Source organism: Amborella trichopoda, chromosome 12 (assembly GCF_054954075.1).
Source record: "Amborella trichopoda isolate Santa Cruz 75 chromosome 12, AtrichopodaSantaCruz75HAP2 v2.0, whole genome shotgun sequence".
Lineage (NCBI taxonomy): Eukaryota > Viridiplantae > Streptophyta > Magnoliopsida > Amborellales > Amborellaceae > Amborella > Amborella trichopoda.
The window spans coordinates 464,448-492,221 of record NC_142347.1 but is presented as its reverse complement, the minus strand read 5'-3'; the positions used below and the strand labels follow the sequence as shown (position 1 = coordinate 492,221).

The window sequence follows — 27,774 nt, the reverse complement described above, 5'->3', positions numbered from 1 at the left end:
ACGCAGGCTTGGCCGCAAAGATACCAGGTCCGTTTAATAAATACGGTAAGTGGGTCCTATTAGAAAAAGGGCCGGGTTGGGTGGATTAAAACCGGGTAGCCCATTAAATTGCCCAAAAAAGAGAAAAAAGATAAGTGGTCCTATTGCGTACACAATTCCAATAATACTCCCTTCACTTCACACTTTCTTTGCGTCATACGACACTCCCTATTTCTTCTCATTTATTTTTGTAAAAATTATTATCCCTCTATGTTAACGGTACCTCAAATAGGGGAAAAGCCAAAAAAAAAAAAAAACTAATAGAAGCGGGTCTACCAAAGAGCACGTGCGTAAATTCAAGTGGTCCGCTTTTGGTGGAGACCACCAAAATGAATTAATAATGTGGTGGAGACCACCATCGTCACCCATGTTTTCGTGCTCCTTAATTCCCCACGTAAAAAACATGGCCACTTCTCAATATATCCATTAGGGCGGGCGTATGCTCTAAGAAGAAAAAATAAAGCCTCACCTGCTTAAATCTTCATTATGAAATCATCCCTATATCTATTCCTCTCTCGATTAACATTTTCAAAATGTAATTCCCGAATCTATTGAAAAATGGGGTTGGGGCAAAACTCAAAAAATGATACATATATCTTGCCGATTTGTTAACACTAATTTTTAGGCTTGTCTAGATGATTTGTTGCGGTTGTAAAATTTGAAATCCTAATTTTTTTTTTCAAGACCATAATGTTAAAGCTGAGACGATAAATTTAAAGGTTTTCTAACATTTGAATTGCTATATTTTTTGATGAATTGTGAGGTATGGTTTTATTTATTTTGATAGGACTGCAGCCCTAACAAATCATTTTCCAACATGTATACTATTCTTCACATCCCTAGAATTTTCGGTTATAAAGTTGTGTGCAAGATGGTTTTCTCCTATGCGAGTAAATAAACAGTATACACCCGCGGGGGTATAAACTCTTATGGCCTATGTTAAAGACCTAGAGAGAGAGAGAGAGAGAGAGAGAGAGAGAGAGCGCGTGCAGTTATAATAAGGAGACCATTTTCCTTCTCCAAAGAGGAGGTATCGCGGGTAGCCGTAGTAAGAGAGAGAAAGAGCGGTTGAAGAGAGAGAAAGAGGAGAGAGAGAGAGAGAGAGAGAGAATGTCGAGAAGCGTGGCAATGGATTTGTTGGGGGGAGCGGAGAAGCAGGAAGAGAATGAAGAGGCGGCCGGAATCTGTAATGCCGGCGCCGGAAAACGGTCTGATTCTGGCGACAGAGAGAAGGAGATAAGGGAGGCGCTCGCTCGACTTGCCCTCTTCTTGAAGCAAAGCCAAGATGGCGACGCTCAGGGCACCAGGTACCCGCCGCCCCTTGTTCTATTTTTTTTCGCGCTCTTTTGCCCCTTCAATTCTATTTCTCTCTCTAACCTTTGGTGTAGTTCTCAATTTTTGGGGAGATGGGTCGAGAGAGAAGCCATGGGATTCTGGGTATAGAGCGAGAAACCCTGACTTTACGAGCCAGAAATAGAATACCACTTTCCCATGACTTTCCCTTGCTCAATTTTCATTTCCATGGATCATTAGAATTTTTTTTTCTTGAATTTGGCTTTGTTTTTGGCGAGACCAATTCGGTTTTTGAAGACCCCCTATTCTTCTGTAGATTTGGTTTTCTTATGTGCTAATTTAGATTTTGAAGACCCTCCACCATGTATATCTCTCTCTGTCTCTCTTATGTGCTAATTTAGATTTTGAAGACCCCCACCATGTATCTCTGTCTCTCTTATGTGCTAATTTAGATTTTGAAGACCCCCACCATGTATCTCTGTCTCTCTCTCTCACACACACACCCCCACCCCACCTTTCTTTTTCTTTTGTTATCGGGTAAAGTTGGTTCCTTCTTTTCTGTCAATTTAGGTTTTGAAGGCCCTTCCCCACTGTGTGATCATGTTTTCATTTCTCGAATTCTTCTTCAATTGACCAATCCAATGTTAATCTGTAAAAATGGCTTTATTATGGTGCCAATTTGGGTTTTGAAGGTTCTCCACTCTCCCTTTTTCTCATTTCTGGTGTCAATGTGGGTTTCTTAAGTGTCCCTCTATATTTTTTTTCATTTCTTGGCATTTTCACGTAAACAGCTATATTTCTACAAATATTTTCTTCTGCGTAACGTTAGGTTCAATTCCACAATCACTAGTTGTACTTTTTCATTATATTTTTCTGTGAACATGGTTTTACCTTGTGTTCATTTGGGTTTTTGAAGATCCCCACACTGTAAGTTTCTATTTAGCATGTTCTTACAACCGGCTATTGTTTTGCATAATATACAAGAAGTTCGCAGTTTCTTATTACCCGCCATTATTTTGTAGAATATACAACAAACTATGATTTTGTTGAAACAAATGGTTTTTTCTTTGTCATTTTTTGAAGGATTCTGAAAGTCAATAATGCATTTGGTTTTTTTCTTTGTCCTTTTTGGAAGGATTCTGAAGGTCAGTACTGCATTATTCCACTGATTTTCATCAGGACCACTCGGTTTAGGGCTTACTTCCTTGAATTTTGTATTTTTGGAAAATCGTGATTATAAAATGCAGTATGCACGGGAACCCATCAGAACTCGTAGTCAAGATTAATATTAGGGAGGGTTAACCTCCTAATCAGACCTCCGAAGTACTCGGAACTCAAGCCTTATTGAGCAAGAGTAATTTTGCTTAAGCAAGAGTAGTACTGGGAGGGGCGGGTGACCTCCGGGAATTCCTTTAAAAATCACTTAAAAGAGAATGCCCTCTCTGAGATAAGATGTGTCTTTGGTTCAGAGAGTGCTCTATTTGCGAGTGCCCTGTATCTTCTCTTTTCTTTTTTATTTTTTTTTGTTGTTGGTTACGTTTTCGGGGGATCTTCTCATCTTTTTCTTCTTTTTGTGCCAAACAAATCAAAAGTAGATAAGACTATTTCTTGCTAATTAATCTATATTTCTTGTTGTGAGGTCCACAACCATGAATGCCAAGCCTCCTGCGCAGCTCACCATTTTCTACAATGGATCTGTGAATGTTTTCGATGATATTCCACCTGAGAAGGTCAGTTTTCACTTCCACAATTTCAACAAAATGAAAAATGAACCATACAATGTCTTCCTTGCTTAAAACTCAAAGGAAAAACCATTCTTGGCTCCTAAAAGGGAGTATTTAAAAAATAAAGAATAAAAATCTCATTCTTATATGAGACCCAAACTATTACCATGGCAGGCACAAGCTATAATGCTTTTTGCTGCTGCTGGTGCTGCAAGTGCCAAGACTCCGAGCATGCTCAAGTCTGCAAATGTGTCTTCCTCATCACCACCTGCTCTCACAAGGACCCCTTCGTTTCATAGCACCACCTCTGCAGCTCCTCAACCTCAAATTGTTCCAGCCAAGCTTCAATCTGGTACATTATAGAACCCTTATCTTTTTTCCACTGCATAGTGAGGGTTGTGGGCGAAATCTACCTGTTTGTATTAATTTCTAATAAAGATTTATAGGAGTTAAGGAGCTACTCCTTATGTTATATCTATGTTTCAAAACCCAAATCAGCCGGTTGGATCGTCCAACCCACAAATCGATGCCCGATTATTGATCCAAATAGGTTTGGTCGGTCCAAATCGGTGATTGAGAAAAATATTAAAAAAATAAAATAAATTAGGGGTTTATGGAGGGGATTTAGAGAGGGCATAAGAAAACATTAGAAAAGCTTAAAGAAAATTTAAGAAAATGGGGGTTCTAGAGAGGTGACCATGCTGGTACTAATAGCTCCCGGAACCGATTCGGTCTTGGCCAATTCCCAGTCCATATCAACGATTCCCCATCCAGATCATTAGGTTTGAAACATTGCATTATACAATGTGATTATGTTCATAATGGGCTTTCCTGCAAGGCTTTTCTCTCTGTCACTGCAAGTCCCTCTCATTTTTATCTCTTATCTTGACATGCTTTTTCTTTTAAAAATTTCCGGTGATTGTAGTGCTTTTGTTATTAGATTCTCATGCTGAATTGGTTTGGAATTCTCATGTTGAATTGGTTTGGTGTGGTTGATCTTATATGAATATGGCTCCTTTGATAATAAAAGAAGGTGGTGGTTTTCTCTTGATTCTCCCCTGTTTATGTTTGGATTGGTTTCTCTGGTGAATGATTATCATGAATATTTTGAGAGTGTGAATGATCATCATGAATATTTTGAGAGTTAGAAATGGTTGGTGTGTTTGTTCATTGAGTTTAAGTTGGCATTTCTTTTGCAGAACTCCCCATTGCAAGAAAGCACTCACTCCAGCGTTTCTTTGAGAAACGAAGGGACAGGTACACTGACTTCCTCCTAGAGTTTACATTATCTTTCTCTCTCTCTCTCTCAAAGCAATCTTCCGTTTTTTTCATTTTCTCTTAGTTGATGATCAGCTTAATCACTGTCTTTTAACTTAATTAAGAGTAAATCTGAAGCTTTTCTCTTCAAAAATTGGTTAATATTTTTATTCGCACAATTATCCATGGACTCTTTGCAGAGAGTGTGGTCAATGGATACTGTGGCTGTGCTTTTTTGAAGCCATCAGAGAAATTAAATTAAATTAAATTAAATGAAAGGCCCACTTTTACGTTCTTTCTTTTTTTCGTTGGTGTCTTGAATGCATTCAAACATTTGGCGAAATTTAGCCAATTTCGTGAAAGGGTAGATAGATGATGGAAAAGGGGGCGGTTTTCTTTCGCTATGTGGACCTTTTGGCAACACGTGACCGATAATTTGGACCCTACTTTTCCTTTTTAGGTCCTCATAGTGGCCATATAGGCCCTCGGGCCAAAAAGAGGACCCGGCTCGGATAGAAAAAAAGAAAAGAGAAAATATCTCCGTACACCCTATTTTTGAGGACCCGGCTCGGATAGAAAAAAAGAAAAGAAAAAATATCACCGTACACCCTATTTTGGCCAAAAAGAGGAGTCGACTCGGATAGAAAAAAAGGAAAAGGGCAAATATCTCCGTGCACCTTATTTTGTTGTACTATTTCTCAAAAACTTTCCGACAGCACATGCACAGGATTCCAAATAATATTTCTTTCCTTCTATTTAGATTGTAGATTTTTAAAACCCTAGGTTTAAATGGTATTACCAAACTAGGGTGTATGTAGATATTTTTTCAAAAGAAAAGGAAAAACATGGGAGGAGTCTAAAAGGTCCGGGCTTGGGCCCTAGGGCGGGACCTCTTCACTGATCCATTCCATTTTGAGGTTCATGTGGTTGGTTTAGCCCCAAATTTGGCAAATACATTCCCTTGTACTATCCTTTCCATTTTGAGGTGCTTGTGGTTGATTTGGCCCCAAATTTGGCAAATACATTTCTTTTGGATGTTGTAGAGGAAAAATTATAGGGAAACCTAAGAAACACATTTTAATAAAAAAAAAGTTTGTGGACTGCACATTTTGTGGATTTGTTTTGTCGCGAAAGAAATCATCTAAAATGAAATTGATTTCGAGTTCTTGTAGAGGAAAAATTATAGGGAAACCTAAGAAACACATTTTAATAAAAAAAAAGTTTGTGGACTGCACATTTTGTGGATTTGTTTTGTCGCGAAAGAAATCATCTAAAATGAAATTGATTTCGAGTTCTTAAAGGCTTGATCTAGCTGCCTAAGATACAAAAAAAAAAAAAATTTGCTTGTTCTATCGCAAATTATTTTCTTATGGACTGTCTCAAGACTACCGACTTCAAATAGTTGAAAAAAAAAATGATAATTGGTCAAAGAAGAGGCCCCAAAATGGGACATGGACCATGTGAGTTTTCCCTTGCTTTACACTTGGAGGACTAAACCCTTGACCTAACCTCAAATCAGTTTTGGCCTGCCTTCTTCACGTGTATATAAATAAAATAAAAAAATTCACCCTCACCCGTTCTTGTTATTTATTTATGTCATTTTATGATTAATAAATGTTGGCCATATTGCATCATTGCTGACGACAAATTGAGGGTAACTCTTCAATTTTTCCAACCAAACTGCTTTTTCTAACAAAAGTTGTGAACCCCGTGACTATCCTGGTTAATCTCTTCACCCCTTTAAAAACCCTAGTTTTTTTTTTCCATGAATTTGAGGGGAAGTCCACCATGCATTTCACTCGTTAATCGGATGGTTGACAATTCTAAGGCGATCCAATCTGACAACTGAGGATCACAGTAAGATCTAGGTCCATCAGTATGGCGCATGCTAAACTTTTTCCATATGTAGGTTGTGTGTGATGTGCATCAGTCTGTCCTAAAGGGTACAGGTTAATTTTTAATGAACCCAAGGCCCACCTCAATAGTTAGAACTTATTTAGTGTTATCAATTAGATTGGATCTGAATCGGTGAGCGGCCTAGTTTAGTGAAAATCAATGCGACTGTCAGTTAAACTTGTTGAACTAAATTTTCAAAAAAAATAAAGAAAAAATGGAATTAATAGTTTAAAAGCCTAAATAATATTTGAAAAAATACTAGATTATATTTATCGATCGATTAAAACTGGCTTTTTTACTATTTTTCAACTAAACTTAGTTTTTGCTTTGGTCCGGACCATCTAAGTTAGTACTTAGTGGTCCAACCGAGCAGTCCTGTTCAATCTTGATAACTATAATTAGGGAGCTCCAACCTCTAAACTTGGGGACAATCCAACTCAAACCGTTTAGCCTCTTATGCCACTTAGAATTCCTTGGCCTTAGGTCTAGTGGCAGGGTTTGGTTTCTCTTGGGAGGCTGTGGTTCAATTATTGAAGTTTGTCACCAAAAAAAGATAAAAAAAACCACACTGGCATTTTCCTACTTTTCCCTTTTTTTCTTGATCAATTCAGGAAGACTCTTGCCGTTAGGTTCAACCATGGTTTGGGGCAGCTGTGGGAGATGATCCATTTGCCTTTATTTTTCCTTTTTATGTATGCACACACCTATGAAAGGTCATCCCCATGTGAATTTGAATGGGATGAGAACGAAAAGTGCATGTTTATCCTGACCACAAAAGCCGTGTATTTTCAGTGAACGGCAAATTGTGATTTTGAAACCACATGTAGCAGGCAAACAAATGGTTGATGTATTGGTTTTGCAGGTTGACTAGTAGGAGTCCGTACCCTTCGCCTTCGGCGTCGAAAGCCGGGAGTGCTGGTTCACAGGCAGAGGAGGCAATGGAGGTAATGGACAATGAAAAGGAGAAGATGAGCAATACTCACCCTTTATCCCCCCATGTGGGCTGTTCCTATGAGGCTCAACATACCTCTCCATCTCCAATCCCCCCCACCAACTTTGCCTGATGATATATAATGACCCATCTTCCCACTAATATAAAGCACTCCTTCCTTTATTAGCTTTCATGACTTGCTGTGTTGTTATTCTGGCTTTTTATCTCGTGGAACTTCCTATTAGTGATGGAGGCCCATGTTCACTCTACTATACCATTTACCATATACACTCAGGACCTAACTTTGGTATATATACATGTGTGTTTATTTTTGGACTTGGGCTTAATGATAGTTAAGCTTTGTCTATGATTATGATGCTTTTGGTTTATCTCATCTGGCCATTTTCTCTCGTTTCAGATTTATTTTTCTTGTCTGTGGTTTTTGAGTCATTCAAGATGTTTGCATGAGGGACAAAGTCTGAGGTTCTAACTTTAACCCTTTGATTACATCCATCATGCAAAACCAGGTGCCACACCTAAGGCTGGCAATTGGCCAAGCGGCCTAGCCTAGTTTGACTAAGCCCACTCTAGCACCGGCACGGTCATGGTCTGCCCGAGCCTGGTCCAGGTCTTGCAAGTTTTTTCTGGCATGGTTAGCCAAAATAAAAAGTGGAGGCCTCGAGCTGTTCCTTTAGAACATGCCAAGCCCGAGTTAGAGCTATGACTCGTTGGACTTAGGCTTAGACCAGGCTTAGCCCGACCCATTGTCCTTTAAAATTCAAAATGGATGGTTGTGAGTCATTGAATAGACACAAAGTTCCAAAAAAAAAAAATTTATCGGATTTTGTGGCTCATTTCGAGCCATCTAATTTGACATTTTATGAGTGAGAATGATTGGGACTTTTTTTTTTTATCAATCATGGAAACTGCTTAGAAACTTCACTTGGAATCCCTTAGATATAAAAGTCTTTTAATAATTCACTTATTAAAGTTGTTAAAAATAGTGCTATACACAATGCAAATCATAGGCGATTTTGATATTGTGAGCTCATAGTTTAATTTATTTTGGAGGTCACTAACAAAAGGTCCCAAAACAAGAGGCCCATCGAAAAATTTAAAAAGGGATGGGCCTCCTACTTTTGCCAAATAAAAGACGAGGTTAGAACAAGTAACCAAACAAACTAGGCTTATCTCGGATGATCACCCTCTTAGAATTAGGATGCAATAACCGCATTGGTTTTGTGGGTAATTTCTTGAAATGACCTGCTAACCTTACTCGTACACGCGTGTGCAATCGGGTTTTGCTAATAAAGCAAACACTAAATACATGTTTGATTTTTGGAAGATGCGTTTTTCGAAACCGTCTTCAATTACTGTAGCACTTTTCTATTTGATAGCGGTTATTTTGACCCCAATTGGAACCATTGTGGTGAACAGCGCGATTAGGGCAGTCTCTAACCACAATTGGATCACAATTTTTGAGCCAGGAAGTTCGAAAATGAACTATTGTGATTGTTATTAATAATAATAATTGTTTCTTTATATGTAGGATTTGAATCTTTCCTTTAAAATACAATATATTTGTAGCACCCTCTTGTTTTTTCCATCAAATGGCAATTGTGGTGCCCAGGGTCGCAACGGTCCAGGCTTAGGCCAAGCGAGCCCTAGCCCTGGCCCAGCCCGGCCCACCCCTTGTCCCTATAAGGGGTGGCCCATACAGGGCCTTGTCCTACAGGCCCGGGCAAAAAAGGAGAATCGGGCCTCCACTTGCCCTAGCCCAGCTAGGGCCACAATTCGTGGCCCGGACTGCACTGTGGTGCTTTGTAGATCTCTAATCGTTTTTGTACATTTGAACAATTGGGATAGTATTTGAATATTCTGTTTTCTTGTGTCTAATTGTTTTTGTGCATTTGAACAGGTGCGATAATGGCTTCTTAATCTTCTGTTTTATTGTGTAGTGAGGAAAAATATTGTTTTAAAATATACATGTTTTAAAACTAAGGCCGCCATAGGTGAAGGTTTAAAATATGATGTTCAACAAGGAAATTTTCGTAACCCAATATTTTATTCTCCTTTATTTATGTTGTACCTTTTTTAAGATTACAATTGCTTTTTTTTAACATGTCATTTTTTAGTGTGCGGTTTGTATAGAGCCGAGGGTCTAAACGATCAAAGTAAAGCGTACCTTCAAATAGTGTCGAGAAATGTGGTTTCAATATTGGAAATATTTATTATAGCCTTAAAATATATTTCATCTTTATTTATAAAATTTAAAGCACAAAAAATAGTGTAGATCGAGTAGATCTATAAAAACTTGAAAATTGACGGTCAAAAATACATTACAAGATGCACTATTTCCAAAACTTGGAGTCTTTTTCTTTTTTTTTCTCATATTCATGCATCTTGATGTTGGGATTATCAATTTGAGGATAGTTGCGCTTCAAAACAACCTCTTCTAGTGAAATTTTGAGGTGAGCTCTAATTTTAGAGCCTTGACTCTCTGTAAATTTTTTCCCATTTTTTAAGATCACATTTAATATTTCAATTTTGGGATTGTATACAACGAGGTCATTTACCTTTCATACAAGAAGGCCACAAGTACTTGTGTCCGATGTAAAATATGATCGCTTAGGTGTATCACAAAGTTCAAGAAATATCTTTTGAAGTCTGAGCTTGGTCAATGGAATAAATGCAGCCATCCAATTTTGTTAGTCCCAATAAAAATAATAACAAATAAATAAATTTGAAATCGATAAACTACTTACTCGGATCTGTCATTAAATCATACGAGTGACTTAAGGTTCCATACTAAATCCTATAGACCAAGCGATCCGGTGACAAACAACCTTGAGAGCCATCTTTAGTGAATCTCATTCACCTCTTTTCTATCATTCTCTATCTTTTCTAGAGGGGTTAACCACCTTTTATAAAGAACATCTTTATTTAATAGCTCTCACATTCATGGTCTATAGGAGTTAAGATCCAAGTGTAACTCTTGTCTTAATTCCCTTAAGTGCAGCTAATTAGGATTAACAAGGTGTCACCAAACTGTTAATCCTATGTAATGAGTTAAACATGTCATTAGTCCACTAATGACTCATATAATAGGATGTCATCTAAGCATTCCCACAATTTACAAAGAATACAAAAACACCATTGGGATTTCCCTCCAGTAATACTGGGTTTTTCCCGCCAGTGATACATCCTATTAATGCTAAAAAATGGATCAATGTATATAGCATTGCCTCATGTTAACTACATGGGATTTCACATATACTTCAATATGGCTTTTGTACCATTATTGAAAATATGAATTTTCGGGATAAAAATGGCCTAATAAGCCACATTTCCAACAAATTTCACATCCACTGGTGAAGATTAATTTTGACTACTTTGTATCAAAGGTAAATAGTTTTGTACAAGGTTTCTATGCATCCCCTCTTGCATATAACTTATATGCTTCCCCTATCCAACAATCCATTCTGAATGAATGGATGAGATAGCCTCAATCACAATGTCACGTCTCTATAGTATTTTATTTTTAAAATGTTTTTACAAACCATTTTGACACAAAATTTGGGGCGTCCACTCGTCTCTTAAATTCGCACTCGTAAAAAATATTATAAAAGTATTCTCAATAAAATAAAATAACCAAAATATTTCTAAAAGTTTCAAGGGGTATTTTGATCATTATATTTTATCAAAAAATTATTTTTAATATTTTTTTAGATGCGCCTCATTTAGATGATGGCACGTACCAAATTTCATATTCATATATTTTCTAGATAAATAAATAAATAAAAATAAAATACTCTAATCAAACAGCCAATGGCTCACTTGATCTTAAATTGGACGGCTGGATGGGGGAAAGCATATATCTTCTATGCAATGGAAGAAGTATAGAAACCTTTCCCAATAGTTTCAGTATACTTTTCCCTCAACTTTATCCTTTTCTTCCTCTATAGAGTTCCATTTTTCTCATCATAATGCATCTCTAAAAAATATAAAAATAATAATTTATAAATAAATAAAAAGACTAAATTATCACATGGGTGTGGGACTTGACCATTCTATAGATCGGTACCAAATTTAAGAGTAATCCTTTGTGGACCTACACACATAGGTGGGGAAGGGTCCTATAGGATCATTCTCATTATGAAATATAGAAATGAAACATAAATAACTATTGTAATTGAGAGCTGCTTTTGCATAGATCCCTTGCACCATTCTTATAATTAACTTGTTGAAATTTTGGCAAGAGAGGTTGGATGTAAAATTGATACTTTCCTTATAACGTACAGAATGCCCGTCTCAGATCGCAGACTATCCATAGCAGTTTCGGATTCTGTCCTCAAGAGGATTTGTTTGAAACTTGATCTTTGAAAGAACAAAATATTGTTGTTGGGTGGGCGTATCACTTTGGTAAGGTCTTGCCTATCTAATCTTCCAATTTATTTGATGTTTTTGTTAATGATGCCTGCATCGATGTAAGAAGAAATGAAGAAGTTAATGAGGAATTGTGCATCGATGTATAAAGAAATTGAGAAGTTAATGAGGAATTTTTTATGGGGAAATATGAATAGAAGAGTGGAGGGAGGTTTAGGAATTAGGAAACTCAAGTTGGTCAATCAAGCTTTATTAGCAAAATGATGGTGGAGAATTTAGCATTGTGAAGATCAAATCTGAAATTTAGTGGTGCAAGAAAAGTATGGGGTGTCAAGGGAATCCATTATGTGTTTTTCAATAAGGATGTATTTGGCTTCTGATTTTTGGAAGGGGATCATGCAAGTTAGGGAGGTAGTATCTCGGAATGTAAAATGGGTGTTGGGCAGTGAAAATAACATCTCTTTTTGGCACAATAAATGGCTAGGAAATAGTACTTTGCAACTAACTTTTTTGCTTAGGACCTGGATTGCCTTCAAATTCAATTCATAAAGTCTACTGAATGTTTGATTGTCCTTATTCTTCACCACAATTTGGATGTTATTGGAAGAATAGAATCATCAAGTTTTCTAGGAGAAGGCATCTAAAAGGGAACACTTGCTTAGGAGAATTATCTCTCATATAAGAGAGATGGCGGATGCTAAAGCCTGGTCCTTTCGCTTATCAAAGAGATAAATTGTTGACAACCACCAAAAAATAAAAAACCCCATACCAGTTACATGGTCTTTTCGTCATTCAAATCATTTCAAATTGAATGTTGATGATGGGGCTTCATTTCAAAATCTTGAGTTTGCAGGTGGTGGAAGTATTATCAGAAGTTATGTTGGCTCCTTCATTGCAGCTTTTGACAATCCTTTGGGAATATAGCATCAAATAACAATGTAGAGTTTTATGCCTTACAAGCAGGAATAGACCTGGTCATTCAGTTAAATTGTATTTCCCTACAGATTGAGGGTGATTCGTCATTATTAGTTAATGTAATCCGTGATCGATGCAAAACTCCATGAGAGCTCAATATTGTTGTTGTTAACTGTCTTTATGAGTTTTAGGTCGTACTTAGACCATAGCCCATATTTATCGCGAGGCCAATATGGTGGTCGATATTCTTATCAAGAAAGCCACAGCTTTCTCAGATGCGACTGTTTGGCGATCTAGACCGCTGGATTTTCTCCCTATTGTGTTACTTCATGATGTGGTACAACTGCACTATAAGGTTGTAAACTTATGAGCTATAGTTTTTTTTCATTGTTGATAAAAAACGGGTAGGGACATTCTCCCCCACTAACTTACCCAAAGAAAAGCTATCTTTTTTGCAAGTGTGCACTGGATCAATCAGCCAAGATCGTATATTGTTACTCCTTAACAAATGATATTCAAGTTTGGCTTTTGCCTTTCTTGTATGGAAGGGTCACGGTTAGAATGGAGGAAGAATTTGCGGCCTTATCACACGAACTTAGCAATGTATACATTGCGAGAGAGTTAGAAGATAAGGTGATTTGGGAGATTGATAACGATGGAATTTTTTCCGCCAACAAGGTTGTTGTTTAGTGACAAGCACAAAGAAGGTTTCAAGGTTTATAATTGGAGTGTGGAAAATTCCCGTCCCCCTAACGTTCAAGCCTTCTTATGGGTGCTTCTTCTAGGGAAAAACTACAATTTGCCAAAAAAAAAGAAAAAAAAAAGAAACTTACAATGGTGAATTTATATATTCTTTGTAAGGAAGATGAGGAGAATTGTGAGATTGCTCTTTCACTTGGGAATGGGCTTTTGATAAGCTGGGAATTCATATGCTTTTGCTTAGGAGATATGGGGATTTATTGCTCCAAGTGGATGTTCTAAGTTTACCTAAATACGGTCGTATTTTATGGGCGTTATTTTTTGAGAAGCTATTTTGTGGGAAGCTTGGAAGAAAAAAAACAATAAAACTTTTGAAGAGAAAAACCGAAGTGTATAAAATATAAAAGAGGCTATTCTATTCAGAGTGTAGAGTTGGGTTCTCTGTCTCAAAAGAAAGAAGGGGTATTTCAAAGGTTGACATTTAGATGAATCTAAAAAATATGATTTTAAATAAATCATAGAAGCTGAGACCAAAAGGTAGATGGTGCCCCCCAAAAGAGGGTTGTTTGAAGCATAACTTCAATCGTAGTTCTTTTGGAAATTCAGGGCTGGCAGGTTTTGGAAGGGTTCTAAGAGATGCGAGCGGAGGGGCTCTTCTTTCTTATGCAGGGCCTCGTGAGACTGCAAGTTCAAATGAAGCAGAATTCCGAAGTATATTACAAGGATTGAGAAGTATCAAGGAAAATTTTGAAGGGGTTGCATGTCTGGTGGAAGGTGATTGTGAAAAAGCCTCCTTGGAAATTTTACTCTGTATGGGTTGAGATTGTCGATTTATGCCACCATGTTTTGATCTCAATTAATCATGTGTACTGGAAAGCGAATGAAATTGCGGACGATTAGGTGGGTTTCTTTGCCTGAAACAGTTGTAAATAATCACATTATTGGTTGAGCTTTATGTACTGGTTGAGCTTTATGTAATGGGGTGAGGTTTGTATAGGGCCTAAGCTCTAAACAATCAAATTAGAGCCTACCTTCAAATAGAATCGAGAAATGTTATTTCAATACTGGAAATCTAGCCTTAAAATATATTTATTTATAAAATTTAAAGCTTCAAAAATAGTGTAGATTGAGAGAACTATGAAAACTTGAAAATTTCGAAAATTAACGGTCCTAAAATGCGTTAAAAAATACACTATTTTCAAAACTTGAAATCCATTTTTTTCTCATGTCTATACATCTTGACGTCGAGATGATCAATTTGAGGATATTTGAGTATCAAAACAACCTCTTTCGGTGAAATTTTTGAGGTACGCTTTAATTTGATTGTTTAGAGCCTCAGCTCTATATAAACTTTTCCTTATGTAATCTGTTTTTAAGCAATAAAAATTCATAACATTGTAAAAAAAAAAGAAGTTGATATGACATGAGATATAGTCTTGCATTAAGAAATCATAATATTTTTCAGATGTCCTTCATATTCTGAGAAAATGAGCAAACTTTTGAAGTAAACATAAAAAAAACTTAAATCATATCAGAAGTTATACAAAATGAACAAAGCATCATTATTTCTTCTTGAAAAGAAAGTTGACAGACAGGTACTAGAAGGGATGGCCAGGGTACATTTCTTGACATAAATTGAAGGAATTTCCTTTGATGATCTACCAGTACTGCATGTTACGAACTCGATCAATTGCTTAGGCTTTCAAGCTACTACCAACATAGAGCTCTTACATGACAAAACTGGGAAGTTATCAGTTGCACCCAACTGATAGACCAGGTTCGGAAGTCATCTGGAAAACCCTCCTGTCGTTCTCTGACCATTCTTCCGTACTTGGAGCCAATGCTGGTCCTGTTCAGATTTGAAAACACATTTCTAGAGAATTCACGCCTCAAGTGACTTGGTTAAGAATCCATGAACTCATTGATAGTCCAGGGTTGAGTTAGCTTGAGGTTTTCAGGAAACTTTTGACTCCTAAAAAGATCAGTTGGGAATACCTAACAGAGAATATTCGAAGATTCAAGATTCTCCATGACATTGTTGAATCATAGATTAAGGAAGAGCGTGAAGCCTCGTCAAATGAAGATAAATAGGCAGGCAAAGCTAAGAGAGTTCTTAGAGGACTAAACAATAATGATTATGTGAAAAGCCAAGTCCAGGGTTGAACAATATGAAGGCATGTGAAAAAGAAAAACTGTTAATTCCACATGGGGCTCTTCGAAGAGCTCTCTTCTATTGAAGGGGGCGTTCTTCATTTCCTTGGATTGGTAGTCGACATAGGCAAAGCAGGTTTGATTGCATGGGGATGGATGTTCTTCATCAAAATTTGGTGTTTCAGCTGGAGCTCAGCTTCGAGGAGGAAGTACTTGGAGTCATTAGTAAGCTTCTAGTCCCAATAACATTCCTTCTGTCATCAAGATTATAAGGAAGTCATGAGTAAGGATTTAATGTGGGAATCTTGTTGCCGAGGAAGGAGGGAATCAAGAAACTAATAAGGGTCCATGTTTTATTGCTCATTATTCCAACGAAAGGGGAGGTGATGAACTTGGAACCTACTAGTACTTGGGATATGATTGTTGACAAGGTATTTAACCTCGTGAAATGAGGAGATACTGGGATGGCTATTTCTTTGTGCCAATGTGCCTTTGGGGAAAGGAGTTCATGGATAGTGCCTGTCTTCTCATAAATGCATCAATTTTAGAGATGAGAGGGAGTCATCAGTAGAGATGTTTATAACATGCAAAAAGCATATTACCCTGTCGATTGGGACTTCCGATATAGTAAACATGGGAGGATGGATTTTGAAACAACTGGATGCAACTGATGAAGATGTGCATTATAAGAACCAGTTGCTTTTCCAACCTTTATATCTCGGTGTAGTTTAGGGGCTGGTCCACCACATGGAGGTTGAAACTCCCCCACTACCCTTAATAATACTTGTGGCTTCTGGGTAGCTGCCTTTTTAAGGGCAAACGAAACAAAACTAACCATAAACAAGTTCATTTAAGAATCACACAGAAGTGTATGGCTGCAATAGAAGGCATAAATATTGATACACAAGTTGATTTAAGAATCACAAAGAAGCTTATTCTCCCTATCTCGATTTGCCAAGGACTAAAACTGAACTGATCTTTGATCAATCATCAAGCTAACATATAACCGTGCTGATTGGACAAGGACACTTGGGCCAACTGAAGCTAGAAACAGAAGACCTGGACCATCAAGAACAAGATCAAGCATCCTGCACAGTCATCAAGCAGATCCCACAAGGATATACTGAACTGATCCTTGATCAATCATCGAGCTAACACATAACAGTGCTTATTGGACAAGAACACTTGGGCCAATTGAAGCTAAAAACAGAAGACCTGGACCATCAAGAACATGATCAAGCATTCTGCACAGTCATCAAGCAGATCCCACAAGGAAATGTAGAAAGTTTATCCATTCATTCTTTTGTCTTCATTTGATCACCACATATTCTTTCAATCTAAACGGCTAACAAATGAATCAGAAAGCAACTCAAGGATATACTGAACTGATCTTTGATCAATCATCGAGCTAACACATAACAGTGCTTATTGAACAAGAACACTTGGGCCAACTGAAGCTAAAAACAGAAGACCTGGACCATCAAGAACATGATCAAGCATCCTGCACAGTCATCAAGCAGATCCCACAAGGAAATGTAGAAAGTTTATCCATTCATTCTTTTGTCTTCATTTGATCGCCACATATTCTTTCAATCTAAACGGCTAACAAATGAATCAGAAAGCAACTCATGGATATATTAATGCATCCACACCAGTGTATAGATCTAATTACCTAGAAATATATATGGTAAGCATTCTGTAGCTCCATGACAACAATCATTTATTTTAGTAGGAAACCATTCAGAACACCAAACAAAACAAAAAACTATTAGAGTAATTTACAGATCAACAAAACTGCCACAATACAAAGTACAAACTAATGAACTAGTGTAGCTTGCTACCTTAGTACCATTATTAAAGTAAGAAACTCACTATCAGCGCATACAATCCAGTACATCAGCTTCAAATTCCAGAAAATGTCCCAGGTGTATATTGGCAGAGCACAAAAAAGGCAAGATTAAGAGAGAGAGGGAGAGAGAGAGAGAGAGAGAGAGAGAGAGATGAGTGTTCCTTGACCCTCGACCACATCCTTTTTGGCAAAGCTAAATAACATCAGTGCGAACTTCGAAAGATTCCATGGAGATAGCCACCAGTCATTATCAATGAGACAAGAGAAACGACACCTGCTGGAAATATTTTCCCTGAATTCTTGAAGCGTGACCCCATGACAGCCAAAAGTGCTGCGGATATACCTGAAGAACTGATTATATTAGCGCCTTTGTGTCACATAGAGAGAGAAACTTGAACAAATGAGATTGTATTTAGATTATACAACAAACAGTGAAAGCAGCATCTTTCTCACCTAGACCCAATGTTGATGCAAGGACTGGCCTTACTGGAAGCTGAGTATGCACATAATAAAGCAACAACGCAGATAAACCCCCAGCTGCAAGCGACTTTTGGCTGCCACTTTTTAGATAGCCCATGACTCCACCCACTGCCAGTAGAACAACCAACACAGTATTTAGATTCTAGATTGTTGCATTAAAGTTCAATTGGGAAAAGGCTATAATGATGATGATGATGATTGTCACGTTAGAGTTTAATTTTAAAAGCTGCATCATATAGCAAGTAAACAATGACTCTTTTTCTTTGGTTGATTAGTCTTCTCTTGGTAGTCACCATAGAAGCTATGATTGATGAGGAAACAAACACTTGGGTGGGTCATCTTCAGTATACAATGACTTCTTCTTCTTTCTTTTTTTCTTTTTTTTTTTAAGGTTATTCTTCTCTTGATAGTCACCATAGAAGCTATCGTTGATGAGGAAACAAACACTTGAGCATGTCATCTTCACAAGCATACATCTTTGAAAACAGCACAAATGGAAGAATCAGGCCATTTCACTAGCCACACTAAGCCCCAAATGTACAAAGCATAAGGATTGCAGTTATATGTTTATCATTTCAGCCATACAAAGTAAAGTTGAAAAATCAGTTACAAAGTAGAATTATCTACTTATAGCAACACAAAAAACTTGGGCTCATAGTAAATTCAGCATATAAGAAACCTCATATTTAGAAAAGGCACTTCCAATGATTTTTACGATCAATCAGGTGGTGTTAAAACGACTAATAACTATGCATCCTTGAGATTTACCAAAAATACCTCAACAGCTTATGATATCTATCAAATTACCAAAGTCCTTGAACATATAAAGAAAAGGAGAGGAAAAAAAAAAACAGAAACATAAAATCATTACGTCCAATCCCTAGTCACTATCCCGTCTCATCCCTCTCCACCAAGTTTAAAGATACAATGTCCGGTCACATAGGACGTTATGAGGCTCTCTATCATTTTTGTCAGTCAAGTGCGTGAAACTTGCATTTGCAAATTGCGTATCATCTTACACATAACAAGTTGAAAATTTCAAGCGCCAGAGAATGAGCTGCTGTAAACCCTTTCATCATAAAGAAAGCCATGCGGTTTAGCCATTAGAGTGGACCTATAGCTCAAAGAACACTCTTTGTTGTTGTAACACTGAATTTTGTGCGACCAAAACCAGATTCCCGCTCAAAGATGATCACAATCGAAAACTTCAAAAGAAAGATAAAGCTGTGTCCCCATCCCACTATAAAAACCAGCATCATAAATAAACAATCAGATCATATGAAAGCCTAATTAATAGCAGCACATAGAAATTCACCAAGACAGCATCATAATGAGACCAAATAGATCTCGTATAATACAACCATGAATGCTATACATTAAATAGTAACCAACATCACAACAAAAGCAACTTCAAGACGACACAAAAATATTCAATAAACCATAACAGATTCCAGCAAATTCCTTGACGTGCAAGTGGAAAAGGTAGCAATAGAAGAGTGCTTACACCCAACAAGAGCAGCATAACCAAAGGTCAGTTTCTGAGACATCGACATTTTCTTTTTCGATGAATCCTCGCCTTCGTGCTCCCCCTCCTCTCCTCCACCGTTATTATCTCCTCCTCCTCCGCCGCCTCTTCCCCCTCCACCAAACCCTTTGCTCCCTCCTCCTCCTCCCAGATCAAACTCAATCTTCTCCTCCTTCAAAGGATTCAAGAGCGGCTCAGATTCAGAAGAAGATTTGATGATTAATGGAACTGTCGCCTCTGAGTCTGCAACTGCTGAAGCCCTAATAACTCTCCTATTCCCCTTCAAATTATGAGACAAGAACAATGGATTGACTTTGATGCAGAGGGATCGCACCCTAGTACTGCTGCTACTATTAGGGCTTGTAGCAGGGGGATGGATGATCAGATAAGACTGGGAAATGGCACACAGGGCCATAACCACAACATGAACAAATTTTAAGTTTCTAGGGTTTTTTAAAGGGCATATAAATGGACTTCAATAAATGATTTTTACCTACTGAGTGCAAGTGTTTGAAAAATGGCTCCCCTGCTCGTGGCAAAGGCAATAGAGCCCCCGCGTTGTGGCGCCGCGTCACCACGGTTAGCGAGTCTCTCGCTAAAAAACGAATTTTACAAAACTCGGTCTTTTTTTGTTATTTGAGTTTTTCAAAAGATTTTTCAAAAATTAGAACGGTTTATAAAACTGATATAAAAATGTATTTTTTCTTTCTCATAAAACTTTTCTAAAAAATCTTTTTGATATAACTTTACTTGTCTTCTTCGTTTGATATCTCTAAAATAATTGTTTTTGAGATATGCACATTAAAATTGCTTAAATTTCTTGAAATAATAAAAAAATCTAACTAATATAGTCCTTTGAAAAATTATATAAAAAAAAGACAATGCTAATGTATCCCTATAAGAATTGTATATCTCAAAATAATAGGTAGAGTTAGAAGAAAAATAACTCAATGAGAAATCTTCTTTTTCTTTAACCCGAGAGCACCATTGTAAAGAGAAAGAGATGAATAGGGGTGCCGTTTGAATATTTGGATATGGATTTGCATACACATATTTTCAATACGACCACTATTTTACATTTAAGGGCTCTTATGGTTTTCTTAATTGTAATTTTGTACCAATGGTATTTTTTCTTTGCGTGCGATTTGTATAGAGCCTAGGCTCTAACCAATCAAACTAGGGCCTACCTTCAAATAGTATCGAGAAATATAGTTTCAATACTGAAAAATCTTTGTGATAGCCTTAAAATATAATTTCATTTTTATTTATAAAGTTTAAAGCTTCAAAAATAGTGTAGATTGACATATCTATGAAAACTTGAAGGAAAAAGTTTATATAAGATTGCAACCTTAAAATGTAGAATTACAGATGCACCTAAAAAATCCATTGGAGAATGTTGTTTTAATGTTGGAAAACCCTCTAATTGATCATCTTAACATCGAGATTTATGAATATGCAAAAAAACAAAGATTTTGAATCCCAAAGATATTGTATCTTGCAACAAATTATCTAGACCGTCCATTTTCAAGATGCTCATATATCTACTTGATTTTGACCATTTTTTAAGTTTAAATTTTTATAATTAGATATGAAAATAGATTTTGACATAATCCTAAGAATTTTTTATACCAAAATTACATGTTACAATAAAATTTGGAGGTGCGCCTTAATTAGATTATTTAAGGTTGCAACCTAATAGAAACCGCACCCAAACTTGAAAATCTTGAAAATTGACAGGCCAAAAATGTGTTACAAAATACATTATTTTCAAAAATTGAAATCCAGTTTTTTCTCATGTCAATAGATCTTGATGTCGAGATGATCAATTTGAGGATATTTGAACATCAAAACAACCTCTAATGAAATTTTTGTGGTAGGCTCCGATTTGATTGTTATGGTAATTGTTGTGTTGATTGTTCCCTGGTACGCTCCCAATAAAATCGTTCTATGTTTTGTGTCATGACGGGGAAGGCAGCGTTGTTGGTGTATCAAAACAGTTTTTTTTAAAAAAATGCTAAGTGGACGTACAATTAAGGAAAAAAATTATCTAAGGACTTAAAATGTAGAATTAAAGGTGCACATCAAAAATCCATCGGAAAAGGTTGTTTTAATGTTGAAAAATTCTCTAATTGATCATCTCGTTATCGAGATATATGAATATGAAAAAAAAAAAAAATTTGAGTCCCATAAACAATGCATCTTGCAATACATTATCTAGGCCGTCTATTTTCAATATTTTCATATGTTTATGGATCTACTTGATTTTAACCATTTTTAAAATTTAAAATTTTATAATTAGATATGAAAAATAGATTTTCAGATAATCCTAATAATTTTTTGCACCAAATTTACGTGATATGATAAATTTTTATGGTGCGCTTTAATTGGATTGTTTAAGGTTGCTACCTTATAGAAACCACACCCTATAAGTAATGTTCAATAGCTACAATGTATTTTTACAATAATTGCAAATCATAAGTCCATCACATGCCATATTTTTGCATATCCGATTTTTTATTTTTTTATTATTATTTAAAAAAAAAAAAAAAATTCAGCCAATTCCGAAGTATTCAAGCTTACTTAACCAAGGTAATTTTTGGGGACCATACTTTTGCCCCAAATTTTTCCTCCAATTTTTTTTTAAATCGATTTATTACTGGTAATTTGGTTTATTGATATATTGTTGTTTCCAAACATGATAAATATGCGTCTAACCACGAGCCCTTACCTATTGTTTACTCATTAGTTGTACAAAATATTTTACGATATACTTAAAATGGAAAAATTTACACTAGTATGTTCCAACTTACTTATTTAAAAAATCACTGTAAAAAATTATTGTTTATGTTCATACTTATTTATTTTATTTTTTACTTTTCCCCAAATTGGCTCTGTTTGGGATTCTTAAGGTCTGAAGTTGTGTTTGAGATTTTCAACAACCTCGAGTGTTCTAAAGTTATCAACTGTAGACCTATAAGGAGAAACCTCTCAAATTGTCTGAGACATCAACTTGAAGTTGTCTCAAATTAAACTTGTAACTTTCTGACTTTAGAGTAGTGGCATTTTAAGAATAAAGATTGAAATATCAAGTATGAATGAAATAAACTAAAATTCACATGAAAATTTTGGAAAAGAACAAACATTTGGGGGAATATCCACGTAAATTATGTTTAAAATATCAACTATCTTAATGTCCTATACTATCGACCTTGTATTTGGAAATATGGATTGGTTGGGCGAACTGGCTTCCCCATATCTGAAATTGATGGCGATTTGGATCGACAAACCAGCTAGTTTGAGCTGATATGTTGAAAAAATTCAAATATTTGCTAAAATTCCTTTATATTATAGTTTTTAAGTTCCTAAAAGAATACAACCATTTTATTATGATTTTTAATACTTTACAAAAAGTTCATAAATATTGAGAACCTGATAAGAAGGGAAAAATTTTGAAATGAATACATTCGAAATAACTTAGGTGTGGCACCAATAGACGATAAGATGATAAAAAGTAGATTTAGATGAACTGGCCATGTGCAGCACAAACTCAAGACCACAACTATTAGGAGTTGCGAGGTAGTTCAAGTGACAGGCTAAAAAAAGGCAATAGGTAAACCCAAATGGTTATGGTTGGAAGTAGTAAGAAAATATTTGGGGACTTGTGTCTTTACTGAGAGTATGACTATTTATAAAACAAGATAGTGATTTATGATTTGTGTAGCCGACCCCAAATATTTGAACAAAAGGATATGAGGATGATGATAATGATGACGTAAATACTGAATCGGTTGCATATCAAGTGTTTATTAACCATACATTTACCTCAGTAATTATATCTATGATGGTAAGATAGATTACATTTTTATATTTGAGTATGGTAAGAGTGTAGGGGCAATGAGAAATAAAGTTGCTCACGATATTTATAAAAAGCGGAATATCGAGTGTGTATACTATGCTCCCACATGTTGTTAGCAAGTTAGGGAGACACAATATATCGGCCAATCAAAATATCGTTAATACATAAGTTTTATTCTAAAAAGTCGGAAACAAAAAAGCATGATAAAATATACGAATAGCAAAAAAAATTAAGTTAACGAATCATGGATATTTTAGATTTTTATCAAAAAATAGGGTGAAAAAAATCAAATATGCAAAAATGGCATGAGATAATAGTATGAGTTGCAGTTATTATAAATGGATACCTTCAATTTATTGAACTAGAAATTTATGTCCTTACCATATTGACAAATATTTGTTCAAATTTTCATTAAATACAATCGCAATGCTTGCTTTGCTGTGGATACACAAATCATATGATGGATTAGCTGGGAGGGTACAATGAAATCTTTATGTAACTTTGCCTATTACTTTGAGATATACAGGTGTTTTTGAGAGATTATTTTTTTCTAGGAATGCATTCATTGTGTTTTTTTTTATATATAATTCTTAAGAGAATTTGTTGGTGAAATTTTATTTGATGGATTTTTTCGTAACATCAAGATTCTTACTTTAATAGCACTTTCAATTCTTATCTCTAAACTTGATTCCAAATATATAAAATCAATGAAGTGAATGTTAATTTTTAATAAAGCTATGGGGGGGGAAGTTTTTAAAATGGTTTATTTTGAGAAAAGACAAAATACAGTTTAACATGGGTTATATTAAAACAATCCAATTTTTTGAATATCTTTTGCAAAAGTCGAAGTTCTTAATACATTCTAAAAAATGGATATTTTTTTATTAAATCATCGTGTTTTAAGCAAATTCTAACTATGCTCTGCATGGTGTTTTAAAATGTGACGGGTTTGATTTGGGTTTGGGCCAAGCTGCTTCTGGGATGGTATGGGTCCCAATCGGATTCTTCATTAGACCTCGCTCCATTTGCCCCAAATTTTATATTTATTTTTATTTTTTAATCTTATTTAATATGTTTTCAGCTCCTTTTAAATCTCGACCCTATAAATCCATACTTTATTTTTTATTTTATTATATTTACTTTTTAATATATTTTAGGTCATTGATTTTTACCGATCTGGATCCCCGATTTAGTGATATATGTGGGGTGAACAATCCACCTACTGGATTTTAAAACAATACTCATGTAGGAGTGTATTGTAAACTTACTTCCTTAAGTCTAATTTTAAAATATTTTTTTTAATTTTTAAATTTTGATAGCCTCCTAAAAAGTACCCTTCGATTTCCATTCAACCGCAACAAGGAAACCCACAGAGAATGTAAATTGGAATTTCTTTTTATAGACCGAGGGAGTAGATATACAGTTTGCTCCCACCGGAGCATAGTATACGTTCTCAAAGCGAAAGAACGCTCGCTTCATTTTGGGGAGGTGGCTTTCCTTCCAGATCTCGCTGCACATCTCTTCTGTCACTCTTTCATTTTCTCTCTCTTCTGTCCCTTCTTCTTCTCTCTCTTCTGTCACTTGTTCCTCTCTCTCTCATCAACTGGAGCCTTGCGGGTAGATATCCATTACTTCTTACTGTGACCTATTGACTTCATCACTAGCTCCTTGATTTTCTTGGGAATTTCGATTTTCTATCTTTCAACGATTGGTTTACTTCTTTCATTTTCTCTGGTTATTTATTAAGGTGCGCCTGTTCGACTCAGAAAGCTTATACTATGGTTTCTATTTTGATCTATCTAATCCATAAGATCCTCTCTCTCTCTCTCTCTCTCTCTCTCTCTCTCTCTTATTGACTTCATTGCTATCTTCCTGATCTCTCTTTCTGCAAATTCCAATAACCTTCCACATTTTCTCCGCTCTCTTTTTTTTTTTTTTTTTGTAAATCAAAATAATTGTAATGGAAAACTCACTAAATTGCTCCAGATTTAACCCAGTAGTACCCTAATTCGATGGTAGTTTTATCGTTATTTTTGTTTTGCCAATTCTAACTGATCTCGCAATAATTGAAAACACGATTTGTGTACTGTTTTCAAATGGTTTCACTTAAAAAAAAAAAATCTTTATTTTTCAATTTTTTGGATCACGGCAGTCATCATCTTCAAACCTATTCTCCCGTCAATGATTCTGACACTTTCTTTTTTTAGAATTCAGAAATGGGGTAAATTTTTGGGCATATATAGTGCCAATTCTATTGCGTTTACTTATCATTGAGATCGATGGTTTTGCTGTTTATCATTTCCAGTTGCACTTTGCATTGCATTAGCTGTTTATCAATAATTCTTTTTTTTTCTAATTATTTTTTATTAATTGTTAAGCTATCATTATATATATTTATTGTTTTAATGGCAGTGAGCTGAGCAAAGTTAGTGCCATTGTCTGCAGAGGTTTTTGATAAGCCATGGCTGGAGCTGCTGGCGGGTTTGTTACACGGTCTTTCGAATGGATGCTAAAGGAGTGCTCGGGAAAGAAGTATGGAGGGCTTCAGAAGGCTCTTCAGACATATATAGGCAAGGATACATCCGTGTAATTCATATATTTCATGTATTTATTTATCACTAATTGTTGGTTTATACCATTCTCATCCAAGTGCCATTCTTTTACACTCGAATTGGTGAATTACATTTTATTAAATATTTAACTGGCACTGCACTTGTTTCACATCTCATTGTAGTGTTCATTGGGAGATATGATTTAGATAGATAAATGAGAAGCAAATACATTTAGCCAAGGAAATAAGCAAGTATGAGAAAAAAATAATGAAAATAGTTTTGAAGACAGAATTTATCACTCACCTGAAAAATCAGACCTTTTAGTCATTCTGGTTTATGCGGTAACGTTAGGAGTGATTGATGCGTGGATGTGAAGTTCTTACTTCTCCATATCTTTGAGGCGAGATCGACAAGCTTCCCACGAGAACACTAAGCTCAATATCCTTGATATCTTCTGCCTCCTGAACCTTAGTTATCGACCAACACCTATGTGTGTATCATTAGAAGCAAGGTTTATCTTGGTTCGGTTGCAGATTAGGACATTAGAAGGTCCCTCTTCACATGACATAGGACCAGGGGATTACTTTGACCTTTATATGCAACACAGACACAAAGTATAGAGTTTGAGTTAACATAGACATTCAGTGGTTGAGAAATTTTCATTCCCTTGTATTTAGGGAAATGCTTAATATAATAGGGATATAAATAAAGAAAGGTCGTAAACAAACACACTGAGAGGTTGTACCATCACAAGCAAGTATAAACTGAGGACAAAAATAGAGGAAGGATGAGATCTCAGTTTTTTTTTTTTCATTGTTGTCCTTTGGGAAATCTTCTCCTTCATTGACTGCTGCTATTCTCAAGGCTTCACATAGCCAAGTTGATCTATTCGTCTTTGCTATTCCATCTGAATATACATAACACAGCCAGCTCATGGGTCATCAACCCCACTAATTACCATCTTTGAGATCTTTCCTAAAGGGGGCATCTAATGTTATCTCCATCGAATACATTTGAATGTACTCCATCCTTGTAGGCTCTGTAACAAATTCTGAGGCTTGAAGCCATCCCCCAACCTTCTTGGTCACTTAATAAACTAGAAAGTAGAAACACATGATGCCCCTTCCTGATCACCTCAACATCCAACGTGTATGGAGCCTGGCCACCTTTGAGATTTCTGCACAATTTATTCGATAAATTGTACAAAGCTTTCTTGTTTCCAGAGGCACTATCTCAACCCAAATTGGGACTTTCAGGAAGTTTCTGGTCTCTAGTTAAAGCTTGTTCTCCAGGTTCCCCACCATTCAATTCGCAGTAGCTATGGGGACCTTAACACGCATTTTCCCATTCCCCTGTTGAACCTGAAACAGTTTGTAATCTCTGGGGATTGGTCTTGCTCACATTGAGCTTCCCGTCTTGTATCTCTTGCCAAACTCTCCTCTAGATTGCTGGGCACACTGAACACCAGCCTTGCTACCCTGGAGAAACTCAGTTTCCCGTTTTTCCCCCAAAACAAATTCAGTCCTTGTGATTAATAACCTATGCTCAGGAAGTCAGATCTTTTGTGCCTCATCTTCTTCATCATCCCTGGTAACTATGCCAGCTGCTTCCTTCCCTCCATTTGCTACCTCCACTTGATCTTGTCACACCATTTCTACCACTCTTCCCTTCTCTACTTCCAAGATCCTGCAACTGTTTATACCTTGTTGCAACTGCACTTTTCAGGCATTTTGCTAAAGTTATTGTGAACATGCGATGTCTGCTCAAAGATTAGAAAGACTTGCACAAGAATGCTTTCTATTACCTCAGATACTGCATAACCCTAACATGTAGATAATGAACGATTTAATATAAGAATAAAATGAGTACCATGTAAGAAGTGCTTTTATGTGTACTAAAGTCATTATGAATCACATAAGCTAATTCCTACTTAACTTTGTGCTATGCTTGGCCTGATAGATGGGCACCAGTTCCAAATTTCCCGATGATATACCTGTCAGTCACTATAACGGTTCATGACATCTTTTTCTATTAAGAGCGCTTGGAACTATATTAGGGACATGCCCCCATTGGAGAGATATTAAAAAATTTATGGGCTTCTTATTCTTATTCTCGAGCCAAATGGTTCACTTGGATTGCCCTTCATCTCTGCCTCCCTACATCTGAACTACTACAGTCCAAAGGGATCCATCTAGCACACCGTATTCTGTTAACCATATTA

The 27,774-nt window shown here is 36.2% G+C and overlaps 3 protein-coding genes across 8 annotated transcripts in view; 2 read left to right on the top strand and 1 right to left on the bottom strand.

Annotated features, from left to right (window-relative positions):
- The first annotated feature begins 1,065 nt into the window (after positions 1-1,065).
- LOC18427441 (protein TIFY 10B) lies at positions 1,066-7,472 on the top strand. Of its 2 annotated transcripts, XM_006836491.4 has the most exons (5): positions 1,066-1,346; positions 2,972-3,062; positions 3,231-3,408; positions 4,256-4,313; positions 7,072-7,472. In XM_006836491.4, exons 1-5 carry the CDS (start codon positions 1,150-1,152, stop codon positions 7,271-7,273), a joined length of 726 nt encoding a protein of 241 aa, XP_006836554.1. In that variant the 5' UTR covers positions 1,066-1,149; the 3' UTR covers positions 7,274-7,472. The 2 variants fall into 2 exon arrangements, with proteins under 2 accessions (XP_006836554.1, XP_088710691.1); XM_088854565.1 differs by lacking the exons at positions 2,972-3,062; positions 3,231-3,408.
- Positions 7,473-16,990: 9,518 nt separating this feature from the next.
- LOC18427440 (Transmembrane proteins 14C) lies at positions 16,991-19,407 on the bottom strand. Its single transcript, XM_006836490.4, has 3 exons — positions 19,125-19,407; positions 17,594-17,728; positions 16,991-17,483 (listed from the first exon to the last, which is right to left on the bottom strand). The coding sequence occupies exons 1-3, from the start codon at positions 19,171-19,173 to the stop codon at positions 17,344-17,346; spliced, it is 324 nt and encodes a 107-aa protein (XP_006836553.2). The 5' UTR covers positions 19,174-19,407; the 3' UTR covers positions 16,991-17,343.
- Positions 19,408-24,427: 5,020 nt separating this feature from the next.
- The window catches only part of ATMIN7 (HOPM interactor 7), a 37,771-nt gene continuing 34,424 nt past the window's right edge, over positions 24,428-27,774 (top strand). Inside the window, exons 1-2 of one of the 5 annotated variants that reach the window (XM_020663126.2) lie at positions 24,428-24,618; positions 25,447-25,571. In XM_020663126.2, coding sequence (XP_020518785.1) covers positions 25,463-25,571 — 109 coding nt within the window. In that variant the 5' untranslated portion in view covers positions 24,428-24,618; positions 25,447-25,462. Of the gene's footprint in view, positions 24,749-25,413; positions 25,572-27,774 lie in introns of all 5 variants that reach the window. The other 4 variants (XM_020663125.2, XM_020663123.2, XM_020663124.2 and 1 more) reach the window with 4 other exon arrangements.

Coding starts and splice junctions, on each gene's coding strand:
- LOC18427441 (XM_006836491.4), top strand. CDS start 1,150: ATGTCGAGAAGCGTGGCAATGGATTTGTTGGGGGGAGCGGAGAAGCAG. Junction 1,347..2,971: donor GGCGACGCTCAGGGCACCAG/GTACCCGCCGCC, acceptor TCTTGTTGTGAG/GTCCACAACCATGAATGCCA. Junction 3,063..3,230: donor ATGATATTCCACCTGAGAAG/GTCAGTTTTCAC, acceptor TTACCATGGCAG/GCACAAGCTATAATGCTTTT.
- LOC18427440 (XM_006836490.4), bottom strand. CDS start 19,173: ATGTCGATGTCTCAGAAACTGACCTTTGGTTATGCTGCTCTTGTTGGG. Junction 17,729..19,124: donor TTATGCTGCTCTTGTTGGGT/GTAAGCACTCTT, acceptor TTCTACTGGCAG/TGGGTGGAGTCATGGGCTAT. Junction 17,484..17,593: donor TGCATCAACATTGGGTCTAG/GTGAGAAAGATG, acceptor TCAGTTCTTCAG/GTATATCCGCAGCACTTTTG.